Source organism: Mauremys mutica, chromosome 1 (genome assembly GCF_020497125.1).
Source record: "Mauremys mutica isolate MM-2020 ecotype Southern chromosome 1, ASM2049712v1, whole genome shotgun sequence".
Taxonomy (NCBI): domain Eukaryota; kingdom Metazoa; phylum Chordata; order Testudines; family Geoemydidae; genus Mauremys; species Mauremys mutica.
The window spans coordinates 105,441,573-105,459,004 of record NC_059072.1 but is presented as its reverse complement, the minus strand read 5'-3'; the positions used below and the strand labels follow the sequence as shown (position 1 = coordinate 105,459,004).

The window sequence follows — 17,432 nt, the reverse complement described above, 5'->3', positions numbered from 1 at the left end:
ACATCCTTGCCCCACCTCTTCCCGAGGCCCCGGCCCTACTCACTCCATCCCCACTCCCTCCGTTGCTTGTTCTCCCCCACCCTCACTCACATGCTCATTGTCACTGCAAGGCCCAAACAGGCATACTTATTGTTTTGACAGATGTATTATGCTAATTTCAGGTTTATTTGGTACAGGACACTAGAGCTGGCAGCAAAATAGTCCAAAAGGGTAATTAAAAAAAAAATTCACAAAGATTTTCAGGATTCTTTCCCTCCCCTCTTTCCATTTTTCATACCCAGCTCCATGTTTTTTGTTCACTGAAGTTATTGTTATTGTGTGTGTGGAATTAGGACCACACATTATCACAGCTGCAATGGGTCTATTAAAGGCCCACTTCTAAAGCCCAAATACAAATCCATAGAGCACAACCACCACAGAAATGCACACCTGTCCAGATACCTATATAAATAAATCTGTAGAAATGGACTCCCACACCTACGTGTGTATTCATGTGTACACGTCTAGCATGCACAAACACATACACTTCCATATTATTTATTCTTACAATTGTTGTTTAGTGCCTAGAGACCCCCGACTAAGATCAGGGCTCCAGGGTGGTAGGTGCTGGACATACACATAAAAAAAGAGAGTGTCTGCAACAAAGAGTTTATAATGTAGCTAGACAAAGGTCGGGAGAAACATATGATAAATTGGCTCTTCCGCAATTATTAGTCAACAATATTCACTTTTTAAGAAATAATACATTTCTTTTAGAGTTCCCTTCTCTTTTAAAGAACTTCTGAATATGCACATTTTGTGTGCCCTCAATTTCTTAGTGTGCAAGCCAGCAAAAGAAATAAAAGTCAGTTAGGCTGCAAATTTTATTCACACAGGTATACACACACCTCCCTACACAAAGATACACAGTCTCTTACACACATACAGTGCATGCCTGCACATACACACCCAGCCGGGAAGGGAGGAGGGTGGAGGAGAGGGGATGGGGAGAGAAAGAGGCCAAGGACAAGAGGAGGGCAGGGGTGAGAGTGGGACAGTGAAGGAGGGGGGGCATGTAGGGTGGATGGGGATGCAGGAGGCTACAGGTGCATGAGGATGTGGGGGAGAACAGGGGTACATAGGGATATAATGGGAGTGCAGCAGTGTATGGAAGTGACTGGGGTGCAGGGAGTGAAGAACATAGGGGTGGCAGCTCTGGGAGGGGGAGAGGATGGGTGGGAGAGCACTTTAAGGGCTAGGATGGGTAGGTGTGGGAGCAGGATGGGATGGGGATATAGGGGGTTGGTACGGGGAGGGATGCAGTGAGAGGGATGGGGGGGGTACAGTCCCATTCCCAGCACTCGGAGATGGGGATACACATACCTCCAACTCCTGGCAGTAGCGTAGCCAGGTGAAGGGAACAGGGGGAGCGGAAAAAAAAAACCGCGCTACCTGCTGCAGTGCTTTTACTCACCCAGCGGTGCTCCGGGTCTTCAGTGGCGGGACCGTCACTCGCTCCGGGTGTCTTCGGTGGCTCTGAAGGACCCGCCGCCGAAGACTCGCAGAGCGAGTGAAGGTCCCACTGCCGAAGTGCCGCCGAAGACCTGGAGCCCCGCCGGGTGAGTAAAATAAAAGCGCCACAGCGGGTGGTGCTTTTTTTTTTTTTTTTTTTTTTTTTTTTTTAAATATTTGCTCCCCGGGTGAGTACAAAGGCGTCAAGAAATTGACAAGGCACCACTTGTGCTCAGTGGGGAAGCGGCTGCTGCCCCAGTTCCCCCCCCAGCTACGCTACTGACTCCTGGGTGCCAGCGATGGGGCGACAGACACTGACTGTGGTTCGCCGCAGGGCACACACCATAGCTCAAGCCCAGCCACAGGAGAAGAGGGCCGGCAGCAGCGGCACACACACGCACCACAAATCCTCAACAGCCACTTGCTAGGTGTGCTAGTTCATCCCCTGCCCTACCCATAGGAGCGGCGCCTGCAGGCGGGGCAGCACACGGACCCCTCAGCCGCCCCTAAGCCTAGGAACTGGATATGCCGGTTGCTTCCCAGGAGTCACACAGCACAGAGACTAGCAGGGAGTCTGCCAGCCCTGCTGCACAGCGCTGCCAACTGGACAGTCTATGGCCTGGTCAGCGGTGCTGACCGGAGCTGCCAGGATCCCTTTTCGACTGGGTGTTCCGGTCCAAAACCAGGCACCTGGTCATCCTAACCTTAACATATTTAAAACCTCCTTCAGCAAACAAGGACACTCCCCCCCAACCCCAAAGAAATAGATCACAACATGGAAGAGGCCATCCAAGCACCCCAAGAGAACCTGCTTTAATATGGAAAATAAAACCCCCATCAACTGCACACAACTCGTTGTCTCATATCGCCCCACCCTAGAATCCAGACAGGGTATCATTAAATAGTTGCAACCTATATTAGATGGGGACCACACCCTCGAAGAAATCTTTCCTGAACCCCTTCTTCTGACCTTCAAACAACCCCCTGCTCACAGCCTGTCCAAGATCATTAGAAGAAGCAAGCGCCACACATGCCAGGACACCTCAGCTCAAAGCAGCACCAGACCCAGTAAGAACAAGTAAATACAAAACCTGTGGACATATTTCCACTGCTAATCAACACATCTTTCAAGATCCATGGGTCCTATATATGCCTATCACAATATGTGGTGTACCTCATCCAGTGCACTAAATGTCCCAACAACTATGTGGGTGAAACCAGACAATTACTATGCTCTCGAATGAACTCTCACAGAAAAATGATTAAAAAGAAGAAAAAAAAAGATAAACACCATATCATTTTTCACAAAATGATCTCTCTGTCTGACCTCTCAGTCCTCATTCTTAAAGGAAACCTGCACAACACTTTCAAAAGACAAGCCTGGGAGCATAAATTCATAACTTTGCCAGACACTAAAAACCATGGATTGAATTGACATACTGGATTTATGGCATATTACAACTATCTATAACCCACTAACAACCTCCCCCCCCAACTTGCTTCCCCACCATGACTGGCGGGGTGTTACCAGACCACCTCACCTTGAATGGTCCCTTGAAATATGTTTTAACTACTTATGCTAAACAATCTGTTCCACCTTGTATTTAGCTGTGACACTAGGGGCATATCTACACTACAAAGTTTAGTCAACTTAAGTTACGTCCATGTACAGCCACCGCAGTAATTAAATCAGTTTTGTACGTCCACGGTAGCTCCTTCGGTCAGCAGTGTGCATCCTCACCAGGAGGGCTTGCACCAGCTGTCAGCCACCCAGGTCTGACAGCCAGAACAGTGACTGCAGTGTCTACACTGACACTGCAGCGACCTAACTACACCAACCTAAGCATTGTGCCTCTCGTGGAGGTGGAGCTATTAAGTTGGTATAGTGGGAGATTTACATCAGCAGGAGCAACACTGTAGTGTAGATGCCCACATATGGCAGCTTATGTCAACCTAACTCTGTAGGGTAGACCAGGCCTAAGTATGTTTCTCAGACCTGAAGACTAGCTCTGTGTAAGATCAAAAGCTTGTCTCTCCCACCCACAGAAGCTCGTCCAATAAAAGATATTATTTCACCCACTTGGTCTCTAAATACTTTGTCAGCCATGCCTTTGACACTCTTGGCTGCTGCAGTGTGTAAGGATGCTTTTATTGTTTAGCCAATTTCAAAAGCATCTCTCAGCATCATCAGCTAAATAAGTTTGGAGCATCCTGTGAAGGCTGCGCTCCTGCTCTCATGCAAGCCAACACTCGCACCATCTTTGATGCAAGTGAGAGAGTTGGGCCCTCCCATCTGTCATGGACACTTTGCCATCGGAGGTCAGGCATGCTGGTCTGATGTGGGCAATCTCTGCTAAAGCAAGAGCCAGCAGTGAAGTATTTCAGGGGTGTTGCAGAACAGAACTGAGTCAGGCTAGCAAAGCTGAGGGACAGCAGCTTCCCCAGCACCTGCAGCCCCAAACCATACAAGACAAACACATGTAGGTGCATTTCTCCCTTTCCATGGTGAGGAAAAGATCTCACTAGCACAAAACTGGCTTTAGTTCTCTGATTTTGGACAAATCTAGCACAGTAGGTAGAAGAGAGCAGCCTGATGCTTCACTGCCGTGGACAACATGAAATCAGAGAAAAGGTTACCAAAACAACACATTTGGACTCCATTTTCTTATCATAAAACTAGGGTTGCCAATTTTCAATTGGCAGAAAACCCAACACCCTTGCCTTGCCCCTTTCAGAGGCCACGCCCCCTGCTCACTCCATCCCCTCCCCCCCCCAGTCGCTCACTTTCCCCCACCATTGCTCACTTTCATGAGGCTGGGGCAGAGGGTTTAGGTGCAGGGGGAATGGCAGTGAGGGCTCCGGCTGCAGGTATGGGCTGTGGGGTGGCGCTGGAAATGAGGAGTTTGTCATGCAGGAAAGGGCTTCAGGGGGGTTGGGGTGCAGACCCTGGACAGCACTTACCTCAGCCAGCTCCCAGCATCTCCCTCCGGCTCCTAAGTGGAGGCACAACCACATGGCTCTCCGTGCTGCCCACGCCTGCAGACACCGCCCCCTCAGCTCCCATTGGCCGCAGTTCCTGGCCAATGGGGGCAGCACGCAGAGCCCCTGTGGCCATCCCTCTGCCCAGGAGCCAGAAGGAGATGCTGGCAGCTTCCCCTTGAGTTGCGCAGAGGCAGGTAGGGAGCCTGCCTGCGCAGCTGAACGACTTAACAGCCCGGTCAGCAGTGCTGACCAGAGCCGCAGAAGTCCCTTTTTGACCAGGCGTTCCAGTCAAAAACCGGACACCTGGCAACCCTACATAGAACCCCAGCAGTTTGTGCGAAATGATGAAGCATCTCTCAGTGCAACTGCATGGGAAAATCCTTTCTTGGCAGACAGATTTCTAGATTTCTGCTTTTCACCAGTACCAATCACAGAAGAGTAGGATCACATGCAGAAGATTTAATGCTAGCAGATGGCAAACAAGTAGACTTCCAAGGTGCAGGACAGACACTAAATGGTCACTGGCATCTTCACAGTAACTCACTTGGATCAAAGGCAGCTGCGGAGACTGCTCTATTCACATAAGTCCATCCTATCTAGATAGTATCCCATCTTTTATTTGCTGTTTCTTTCCTCTCAGTGCCTTTCCGACCCCTCAACTTGGCCTCCTAATGAAGTGTGTCCCTCATGTTTAATATTTGTATTTAGTATAGCCCAGAGGCTCCTGGTTGAATCAGGCCTTCATGCTGTTAGTCACTTTACAGACACAGAAGCAAATATAGTCTCTGTCCTAAAGGATGTAGGGTTTAAGATGACAAGCAACATACAAAAGCTGGGGGGGGAAGAGAGCAAAAAATATATTTTACATAAAATATAGCAAATGAATATATTTACAATCTGATCTTTTTTCCTCCAACCTTTGTTATTGTATGTTACTTAGGTCAGAAATGTTGATTCAACTGAAAAAAAGAATGTTTGCTGCCAAAAAAAGTTCCACAAGGCTAAAACTATCACCATTATTATGCATCCCTTATATTTGCCTCAGTCCCTCATTTACAGCTTAAATAGAACATCCCTATCCCCAACAGTATTTAATATTTTACTCCTAAGCAACTGGATTTTTCCTATTGCTTATTCCACATACCCAAGGAGGAATGCTGTGTTTACTCTTCCACTATATTTTCTCTCTCTTGACTTGCAATTTCAATACAGTAGCATGTACTTCAGAGCAGTTGCAGGGGACAACCAGAAGGTCACCTAGACTCTCTCTACTGCATGCAACCCTTCCTCCCACAAAGTAGCGAGGTACTACGGAGGAAGCCTTCCCTGACAGAGAACTGGAGCCAGAGTACAGGACCTACGTTCAAAAACGTATTTGGAAGGCTAGGACAGCTCTAAATGAGATCCCAGACTTCAAGAGACAATCAAATGCCCCTATCACTGAAAGTCTTAGAGGCCTTGGCTACACTGGCACTTTACAGTGCTGCAAGTTTCACGTTTGTGAAAAAAAACCAAACCCTGAGCGCTGCAAGTTACAGCGCTGTAAAGCACCAGTGTAAACAGTGCCCCAGCGCTGGGAGCACAGCTCCCAGCGCTGCAAGCTAATCCCCTCGGGGAGGTGGAGTATCTGCAGCTGCCTGGTAGCCTATCGTTACTGCTGCGGAAGATACCGATGCTCATGAAAAGAAAGAAGATTGAAAAGAACCCAGTTTTATTCCAAATCTATTTGAAAGGCTTGCACAGTTGCCACCTTTTCTACGATAGTGCTGAAAAGGTCTCTTTAAAGTGTGGTACAGAAATCTGTAAGGAATTCTAAGGCTGTACTCTCTTCCCACAACTTGGCCAAATGAAAAGCTCTCTGTTCCCAGCTGTAGGACAACCCAGTTTTAGTAACATGAATGATACATTCATTTGTCCAGACTATTGCACTCTACCCACTTCCTTGATTAGCAGTATACCTTTACATATCTTCAACAGGATCCTTCTAAATCTTGAGAAACATTTAGCTGGGATATTGCAGACTACAGGCTTCCACAAGGTACCAAAAATCGTGTTTTCTGTGCTACATGGGCACAATTATCACCCACCATACCCCAAAATCATTCCCAGAACAGATCACTTCTTCTCTACTTCAACCATCATCACAGATTCAGCACCTTAAGTATACAGTTACACGTCAGTCCAAAAGAAGCCCATCTGGAGAAAATCCAATACACTTTTTTTTCTAAATTTAACTGGCAGGAAATATGATGGTAAGGGTAAAGTTTCAAACCACCATGTGCTTCTCTCAGTCAGCTTTCAGATCAGAGATGTTTACAAGAGATTTGCTGAATATTTGAACTTACTGTGTTCCCATTTAAAACCATTTAAAAAAAAAAAGGAAGTGTAGAGCATTAGTAGTTTGTTGGGTTTTTGTTTCAAAAGTTATCCAGCTCCTTCATAATTTATAATGACTGTCTCCAAGTTTATTTAACTTATCTTCCTTTTAAAAATATGTATATCTTCGCTTCTCTCTTTATTGGAGAGCCTTGACCAAATTCTTTAGAAGACCTGATTAGTGATGTCACATTAGGCTATAAACCAAGCTGCAGAATTGCCTTCCACACCCAGTTACAGATGAGAAGAAATGCTGAGTCTTTACTCAACTTCTTAAGCAGGCAGAATTAAAACTAAATATGCAATATGATGAATTGCACTTTTAAATAAATGTACCAGCACTCTCAAAATCAAAAGGAAATTAAATAAAAAGTTACATTAACCCAGGATTTTACAGGCATTTAAGACAAGAAACACAGTTATGTTTTTCACAGAAGCCATAACTTGGCTACCCTGCCGAAAGAAATGAAATATATTAAATCAGTAAAGCTCACTCCAGGCCCAGTGGTACATATGCTGTAGAAACACTGAATTTTACAGTGTGTATGTAAAATTAAGCATCGTATCAGATATAATTAACAAATGAAATATAGGCTCAAGTGCCATACATTGAAAACCACAAGCAATCCAAGGAAGCCCATTCAGATGTACTCTTTCTGCAGAAGTCAGCTGAATACTAAGCAGAGGACCATGATCAGAGTGTTTGTGAGACAGAGAAAATGAGTCACTGCAAATTCCTGATGAGATTTCATTAGCCTGTAATGGACAATTTATCTGAAGAGATAAGAACAGCTCCAAGTTTCCCCAACTCCGCTTAGAGGACAATCACGATTCTGAACTCTGACATCATTGAACTTTAAGTCTGGTTTTATTTTTGTTCAGGTGCAAACAAGGAAAGCATGGTCAACCTGCCGAGACTCCAGAGCGAACAATGCATTCCTTTGCACATGCCAGCTGACTGCATACGCCCCACACTCTACAGGTGTTCAGACACTGAAGTATCCATAGCATCAACTGTAGTGTCCTCATGGATTTACCCAGCTGAAGCCTACAGTAAGGCCTACATTTTCAGAAATGGCTAGAGATTTGGGCCATTTCAATTTGCATACCTTTCAAAGGCTCCATTTTCAGAGGGCAAATACTCAGCACTTTGAGAAATCAGGCCCCTTTGAAGTGTCTCAAGTTGAGTACTCAAGAATCCAGATACCCAAATTCACTGGTCACTTCTGAAAATGTAGGCCTAAACTATTTCAGTCAACTATTTCAGTGCTATCCAGCATACATGCCTTCTCCATATGGCCAAACACCTCCAATTCTGCTCCCCATGCATCACCTTTCGAACGCTGATGTTCTAGTTCAATATCGATATTAAATCCAGCTGCATTCTGCTACCATACAAAAGCAGAATCAAGCGATAAATAGGTTAAAAACAACAAAATGGGAACGAGATTGCCTCATCGGAATTGGATAAGCTTTTGACATTTAAAAGTTCTTTACAAGAACCATTTGCCTTTTGACTGCCTTCTAGAAATGGAACAGGTAGTTGGCATTTTACAGAACATTTTGTCAACAGATTTATCCATCTGTATCAGGACCTGGTATTTGTCACTGATGCTCGCAGCCCTGCTGGGATGGCATCAACTGTAGGTCAGCTTATGCAGACTTGAATTCCAATGTGTTACTGTCTTTTGAACAGCTACCTAAAAGGCCTGCTGCCTGCCAAGACCTGCATGCAGCTCCTCAGGGCTCTGTTTCAGAGGATGTCACTAACAGTTACAGCGGAGCAGGGAGCAGCATTCCTTATGGTGCTTTAGGCACTGCTGAGATCACCAGCTATGGCAAGAAAAAACCACAGAAGCCCCAGGGGGCTGAATCTGGGCATGGACAATTTTAAATAGTTGTGTGTTTAAATGCATTTGTACTATTACGCATTGTCTACACAGCTCTGATTAATAATTTGAATCTTGAACTGCTTTGGGGGAGTGGAGGGGGTTAAGGATTTTTAACTATATAAAGGCAGCTGTCCCAGGCAATGTTTCAGTGTCAAAATTTTTATCCTTTTTTATATTACATATGCACACATCACTGTTAGACTGCAGAAGGAAAGTGGATCCTTCCTCCTGCCCATAAGTTTTCCTATCACACTTTTTTTTTTTGCTTTTGTCTATCACACATTAATAGAAGATTGTACTTATTCAAGACGTCTCTCAAAGGCTGTTTACATCTTTCCTAAATGCATACACACGTGTCTCTCTACTTAGAGGAGAGAATGCTTAGTCCCAAAGTAGGATGCCAGTTTCACTAGCACAGAGGTGTCTGCTGAAGGTTGGGATTTATAAGCAGCCTTTATAATGGTGATGTCCATCTTCTGCGATGGCACTAATGGGACTGTACGACCAACTTTTTCACATTTAAATCACAGCTATGTGCCCAGACAAGAATAGGCAAAGACCAGAGGAAGACTCAATCTGCATGCCATTGGCTGCCAACAAGACAGTGACATTGCACTAGGGAACATGGGAGGTCAGCATATCATTTGAGAGCGAAGTGATCAAGCAAATACATCTGTGGTGTTCATCCCACTAAGCAGACAAACAGTTGAAGACACAAATCTGACAGCAGCAGGTCTACAGTGGCACTACAGACTCCCCACTGTGCACCCCCATTGCTATTTACGGATACACCAAGCAAGAAAATTGCATATGCAGCAGAAGCAGCAAAGCCAATGAATCCTACAGGATCTGAAGTCTGAACCAGGGAAATGCTAAAGTTTGACTCAGTTGAGCTCTATTAAAGGTAGTTCTGGAGTTTTTACTTCATTACAGCAGGCACAACATATTTCTCCACAGAAACGGTACTTTGCAAATAAGAGTGCAGGTGACAGTAGGAATAGGTGCTTCTCTTTCCCTGTGAGGGATTACTATGGAAAAAATAAGTCGTCAAAATAATCATACTATCCTCTCTCTTTGAAGTACACCCACTTCATCATTCATACTATTGGTCGCTTGTGTTTCTCCTTCTATTGGTGGCTTCACGCAGAATTCTTCCAACAACAGAAACAATTTCTTGCCTCTGTTTGGGTCCCTTCAGAGGCCTCTTCCTACATGCTCCCAAGAGTCAATGCCTAGGTAAGATTATTTGCCACACAAGTACGGCTCTCTCCATTTAAACACAGCAGAGACAGGTGCAGTGTTCCTGACCACTGGGCAGCCAGAATGTCATTTATTTTGCAAGCTATACACATTTCAAATAGCCAGTAACTGGGTTTGGAAATAGTGTGACCAGATCACAAGTGTGAAAAAAATCAGGACAGTGGATTGGGGGGGGGCGGTAATAGATGCCTATATAAGAAAAAGCCCTGAATATCAGGACTGTCCCTGATAAAATTGGGACATCTGGTCACCCTATTGGGAAAACACATGTATGTTGGGCAGCCACAATTTCTCACCTAAGCTGTGGATTTTAAATTAGGGAGATACTTCTGGCTGACCGAATGAATTAGAATGGCAATTCAGTCTTTGTCACTGACCAAGATCCAAACAGTAGCTGGAAGGAAGCATCCCAAACACAGCTATAAAATCCAACAGAATATTCTCAGAGGGGTCCCTTGTTTCATTCAGAACATTCCTTTTTTTAAATTAACAGGGAGGGAGAGGGGGGGAGAGAGAGCGCGTGCACCCTTCAACAGAACAGTGCAGAGCTTCCTGTCACTAAAGCTCCTATTAGCTCATTAACATAGGAGTGCTTTCCCCCCAGAGCTATCTGAAGATATAAATTGTGCAAGGCATAAGAAATTTCAATGACAAAGCAGTTAAACGGGATAGTTAAAGAAAGACAGTTACAGTGTGTAACAGAGAGCCTGCCTTCTAGTTGCATTAAACTTCAGAACTTGCAACAGGCATGCTTCCCAGGACCCTAAGGCCAGCCTGCCCGGCACACGGCGAGTTAGCCCTTATATGGTTATTCATGTTTCTGCACATGGACTAACACAAGATCTTTGCTGCGATGCAGAATTATGATACTGCACGGTGGCACTATGGTACGTCACGGTTCACAGATGAAAACCTTTTATTTATTTACCTGGGTATATTAGTACTCACAAAAGTGAGGCACACAGATAGGACTGCCTACACTGAGCCAGGCATAGCGCAGGTAAATGCTGAGCAAGCTTCCTCATACAGCTCTGCCAGCGCACCTCAGCCCTCACCTATAGCAGTCCCCTGAATTACGATCTTGGACTTCTCCTGAGCAGAGACTCATCAATTGTGTCAACTTTTATTACTGTGTGCTGTGCACACACATTGGACTTGAATGCACCCTCTCCACCCACACACCCAAGAAAACATTACTCATTTTCACCTGAGATCAGAGACTAAGGTCTGCAGAGCTGACAAAACATGCCCACAAAACATCTCCTGCATTAGAGACGAGTAACAGCTGGAGGCCTAACACTGGCTTGGTTGAGGCTGGGTTTTTTTTCTTGTTTTGCTTTTTGTTGTTTTTAAGGTAGTTGGCAAATAGAGTTAAATTTCAGATATTTATTGGCCCTTTATAGCCACTCCCCCAAGGACTTTGCATCTTTGTTTTTTAAAGGCATAAAATAATATTTGTACTTCAACAATAATTTCCCACTGTAGAAAGGTGGTTAATATTGGAAACCAGCATGGTAACCAAATGATAGGACTCTGCATTTCCCTGGAAGAGAAAAGAGTTCAGTTAATGATCTTCATCTCTCCTTGTCAGGACTGCCAGGAAGCGACAAAACATTCTGCCTTTGCAGGACAAGATCAGAGTTGAAGGGGAGGAAGACAAGAATCCTTGTGACACAACAGCAGCCCCTTTGATAGGTGAAGCTCCACTGATGGTCTCCAAAGGGAAAGGGAGCCCCAGCCAAAAAGAAAGTTGCCATAACTGTTATGGTAGGCAGTGGTGAAGAGTGGGGCTCATGATTTCAGTCCAGAGATTATACAATATACTTCCAGGGAAGAACGGAGACAAACGTGCCTAAACTTCACCAACAGCTGCTACCAAAAGCAAGTAAACTGGAATCAGAGGATTCAAGGGCAATTTTAAACTAACCAAAGGCCATGTCCACACCAGGAAAAAAAGGTGGGTTAACTAGCACATTAGTACTACCACTATCTTTGTCTACATTAGGATTTTAATACACTAAAATCCCTATGTAAACAAGGTAATTGTAGTTTTAACATGCCAATTAACACACCTTTTTTCCCCTAAGAAAGTCAGCCAACAACAGTGGTTCTCAAACTTTTGTACTGGTGACCCTTTTCACATAGCAAGCCACTGAGTGCGACCTCCCTAATAAATATATTAAAAGTGTATTTAATTTAATACCAATATAAATGCTGGAGGCAAAGCGGGGTTTGGGGTGGAGGCTGACAGCTCGCAACCCCCCATGTAATGCCTCGTGACCCCTTGAGGGGTTCCGACCCCCCATTTGAGAACCCCTGGCCTACAAGGAAGAACTTACCAGAGGGATTGCTTAGCCATGCCATAGGAAAGTCCCTGTAAAGCATTTCACTTGCCAGGGTTAGACGCATGTTTACAGTGAGAGTTTCTGTAGCCAGAAGCTATGAACTGTTGCACTGAGAATGGTTATTTACATGCCTCCATAGTCTGTGTCCAAATAAACTTTTTTGTATTGGTCCAATAAAAGATATTACTTCACCCACCTTGTCTCTCAAATATCCTGGGACTAACACAGCCACAACTCTGCATCCCAATAAACTAAAAGCCTACGAAACAGATGGCCAATTTCAAATCTCAGCTTTGCAGCAACTAGTAATATAAAGTAATCTGCACCATGGTAGAATTCAATCAATCACTCGGTACACTAAACACCCAACCAACTTTTCTTCAATATTTTGTAGAATTCAGTCAAAGCCTGGCCCATTTCCACCCAACAAGGGTTTGTCAGCTACTATAAAAAAATAAGATCTTCAATAGAAAATACTTTTCTCTCTAACCTGGCTGTGGAAGACTGAGTAATTCTGCATTGTTTGCCTGGAGGAACTTCATTTCCCCCCTTTCCCATGATGCCCTGGGAAAACCCACTTTTGGCCTTATTTTGGATGAAGTGACTTTTTTGCACACTGCAGTAAAGTAAATCATACATCTGGCTGCAGCTGTGCCTTTGAAAACAGCTAACAGTGCATTTTTCAGATGAGGATGAAGTCGTCTTTCTCTCCTTATACCCGCAATCCAACACAAAAATCTTTCAGGAGGTAGGAGGGCTCCAGCTCCCTTTCAAGCATAACCTCTAATGATGGTGGTGGGCTGCAGAAATGCAGGAACCAGGTCCTCAGAATTTCAAAGTCTTGGATTTCACCCAATTGCAGAATAAACCCATTATGGTAAAGTCCTGAAGTCTGTTATTTTCTTACTGATGCTTTAAGTTAAACCTTTACAACTCTCTTAATTGGCACAAGGGTGGGGGGGGGGGGACGGGAAAGAAAAGTGGAATCCAAACCACAGTTACACACCCATCTCTGCTACTACCGTTTTAATAACACATGAATTTTCAGTCATTTTTAAAATGGCTTAGGATCCAACAGCACCTTAATGCACTGTAAGGGTTCTCCCTGTATGCTCACAGTCATTCTCGTTTGGAAGGACGTGAAGAAATGAAAATACATTTCAGCAATGTCCTGGGTGCATCTAGTTACCACCCCGATTAAAATCCCAAACGCCAGACTCTCCGCCCCCGTCATTACTAAGTGTAAAGCAGTTTTAGGGCTTCCCCCAAATGCATAAGCCAAATGGGGCCCAACTCCACCCCGGGTTTCTCCAGCCACCCAGCTGGAATGACAAAGAAAAGCTAGCCTTAAAGGGACGGAAAATGGTATTACTCATACTTTTCACGCACATTCATAATTTCACAAGGAAGATTTCTGAACACCTCCTACACCGAGGATTCGCAAGAACTCCTGATAACAGACCGGCCTAACTTCCAGGCAGATGGGTGCTAGCCCAACTCCTGCTCCTCCACCCCCAAAGAGAGGGGCTACACCCCACATTGGAATCATTGCATACCCTCCCTCTGTGACCAGACGAACACACGTTAGTGTCCGTACAGAAGACACACAAACTGCCCAGCGCTGCTGCTTCTCACCGTATTGTTTAGCAGGGAATCGGAGTCCACCAGTTCTGACAGCTCGCTCAGCTTTCGATCCCAGTGCAACAGGTTCTGCTCCCCATTTTCCAATACCTCCATGGTCAGTTAGAACCACAATAAAGCCAAGGCGGGAGATAAGGTATGTGTATTTGGGCACACTTCACTATGGGCACTCTGCTCACACAGAGCAGCCTTATTCCATATGACCAACGCTCTCCTCTTGCTCAGTCTCTTTGTACTTTTTTACACTCCCTCAAACGCTAGCTATAGGATATAAATATATCAATTTAAGTTGAGACAAATTTCCAGAACAAGCCCTGCTCGCCTCTCGCCCGTGCTCAGGGCTGCAATACCCGTATTGTTTGCACACAGCTGATCTGCATTAGAATGTGTCTGTGTTTAATGGGTAGTGTTTCCTCTATCAGCTGGAGACCCTCCCCACAGCTGCTCAGAGTCCAGACTCAGACTGACACCAGCAGCCTTCTCTCCCCACCCCCTTCAGATGCTGGCTCCCCCTCCAGAAAAACTGCCAATCACGGGCTGGTTGCAAAGACTCTGCCCAATCAGAATTAAGGAACTAGCCTCCAGGCGGCACTCTTTCCCACACCGCTCCAGCTGTGGAATGTGGGCGGAGGGGTCCCTGGCCTGCTTCACCCTATGGGGAGCCCCTCCCACGCCCCACCGCGGCCTATTGCTTTGCTTGCCTTTGGCCAATAGACGCTGCCCCCACCCTCCCAGCTGCGCGGCTGGGCCAGCAAAGCAAAGCTGACAGGCGCTTTAGCCAATGCAATAGCGACAAGAATACAGCCGGGGGAAAGCCCCGCCCACGCTTCGGAAGCAAAAATCAAAACAGTGAGTGCAGTGAGACTACACACAGCAGGGAAGCAGGCAGGCTGGAGGCCTTCCCCAGGGCTGGCAGCTCTGTGTCTCATTCCGCTGTTAGCCTAAACTAAAGCCATTTCACAACACACAAGAGTTTTCTGTGTGCGCCCATGAGACACTTGCAATCTCCTTGCAGTTGTCACAACTATATTGCTCTGAAAGGCTGGGCTGAAACTGTTTATGTAGCCCCAGTCCCTTGCTCTGATTGGTTGCCCTGGCTTCTCACCTGCCAGGGACCAGCACAGGTCACACTGGGATTATTCACGTGCTTAAAACTAAGCACATGCTTAAGTGCTGTGCTGGGTCGGGGCCACCAGGGTGCTCAGTACTTTGTAGGCTAGACCCCTAAGTCCCAGATTTGCTAGAAGTTTTTAAACATTCAAATGATGTGAAATTACATTTCACAGGGTGACTGGCCCCTTTAAGAGGAGATGGACCAGCCCCACCTGTGTCTGATCAGCTCTGCCCCAACTGAGGCTGTGGGGCTAGAGGTCAAGTGATAGACTGAAGAGCACATGGCCCTTATAAAGGCCTGCAAGTGGTCAGTTGGGCTGGAGAACTATAAGGAAGGTTTGCAGTAGAAAGTGGAATAGGGGCAAGAACTTGGCTATGAGATGACTCTCAGGAAAATGTGTTAGCGAGTGAGTGGTACAGAGACTAGGCAGACTCTTGTGATCAGGTCAAGGACCCAGAGGGGCTGAGAAAGGTGAGGGCAAAGCCTTTGTGAATTGTGGCCTATGCTGGGCGGAGGAGCTACTTTACTTTAAGTTTTCGGTTTAACCAATAAATTGTGTTTTGAGACTATGGCCTAAAACCAACTCTAGTGTGTGGCATTGATTGTTCCTGGGCCAGTGAGTTGGTCTACCGGCATACAACTGGAGCTGGTCAAAAAGTTTCTGATGAAACAGTCGTCCAGTGGAAAAATACCGATTCAGCTAAATCAGATTTTTCTGTGGAAATGTATTGATTTTATAACATTTAAGGGGAAGTTTATTGGAATGTTGTTTCAACTTTTGTTATAGTATAATTTATAAAAATATAAAAGTCAAAACACTTCAAAAAGATAGTTTCAAGATTTCCAAAATAAAATATTTCAAAAATTTCATTTTGTGGGTAATCTAGGCTTTTCATTCAGCTGTGGAATGACAAGTTTTGAAATGCCAAAGTTTGCTGCAGAGCAGAGATTCCATTTCTAACAAGCTCTATATGCAAAATAATTAATAGTATTTGACTTTGTCTACAAGGCCCTTTGTCACTGTGCCCGTTCTATTGGTGGGGGAATTTTGCACCTGTGCAGAATTCATATCCCCCTGCAGACTTTTTTTTTTCCTTCTCTGCAGAATAATATATTCTGCTGGAGAGGTGCTGCAATTATATATTTTGCCCACCAGAGACTGATGTGGTGCAAAAAGAGAGGGCAGCAGGCCACAGAGAAGGAGAGAGAGCATAGGCTGCTTTTTCTCATAGTATCCTGTTTGTGGGGTCAGGTGAGGGGGGGATGATAGAGTGAGACATGGGGCTGCTGAGGTGTGCTGTTTACATGTGCTTGTGATTATTAGAACTGGGAGCACTGGCTGTTGGGAGTCTGAAAGGACAGGAAAGAGGAAGGAGTGGGGAGGAGTTGAGGCTGAGTGAGAGTTACAGAGGGTGCAGCAGCAGCAGCTTGGTAAGGAGGTTTCCACTGTAAAAATAAAGTTCTGTTGAAGTTGTTAGTAACTTGCCTGGTTGACACAATATGAGGGGGGTCATGTAGACTGGGGTTCAGAAAGGCTGTTGGGGGGGACACTGGGGCAGTGGCACAGGAGCTAGTGGGGCAACAGCATTGAGCTGTGGGCTGAATGGGAGGGGGTCCAGGGACACATGAGGACACGGGGAGGGGATGCAAGGAAAGACATGGACTGGACAGATGTTCCTGACTGAATGGGAGAGGCTAGAGGTCAGCCAGGGTCTGCAAGGGGGAGGCTCCCCAACTCCCTAACAATCCCCTCAAAAAACCTGTTCCATACTTCTCCCCTCCACCCACAACAACCCTCCAGGTTCTCTCCCAGCAATTACTTCCCTCTCCCTCAGCTCCTCCATTACCTCTGACTCCTGCAAGCCTTTGCCTTGTTTCTGAGGGCTGTGGGAAATAAGTTTCTGTATTGTAATTTAAATGAATTATGACTCAAAGTTCTGTATTAATATATCTAGTAAGGAATCTATTGGTCAAAAACACTTCCTGAACATTTTTTGTTGTCCGCATTGTTACAGGTATTACTTGGTGACGGGTATTTTGAAATAAATTACCAACATAATTAAAACTGGCATGATTATATTGTTGTTTTGACAAATAAAATACACAGAATTTTAAAATATTGTGTGCGGAATTCCCCCCCAGGTGTACTACTCCTGCTTAACCCCCGCCATTAGAGATGCCAACCTTGTCTGTCCATTTGTCAGCTTCTCATACAAATGGGCTGAGGCTTTCTTCCATACAAAACATCCTTCTGCACTGATCCATAAGCCTTCCGCCCGCCCCCCTTCCCCCGCGCACTTTCCCTCCTCCACAGTCCTCCCTCTGCCATGA

General features: G+C 45.5%; 1 protein-coding gene across 1 annotated transcript in view; it reads right to left on the bottom strand.

The window, feature by feature from the left end:
* Window positions 1–14,433, bottom strand: part of CREB3L2 (cAMP responsive element binding protein 3 like 2) — a 114,678-nt gene extending 100,245 nt beyond the window's left edge. The window contains exon 1 of the mRNA XM_045001637.1: window positions 13,982–14,433. Within this exon, the coding sequence (XP_044857572.1) occupies window positions 13,982–14,083 (102 nt within the window). The 5' untranslated portion in view covers window positions 14,084–14,433. The remainder of the gene's footprint in view (window positions 1–13,981) is intronic.
* Window positions 14,434–17,432: the final 2,999 nt, after the last annotated feature.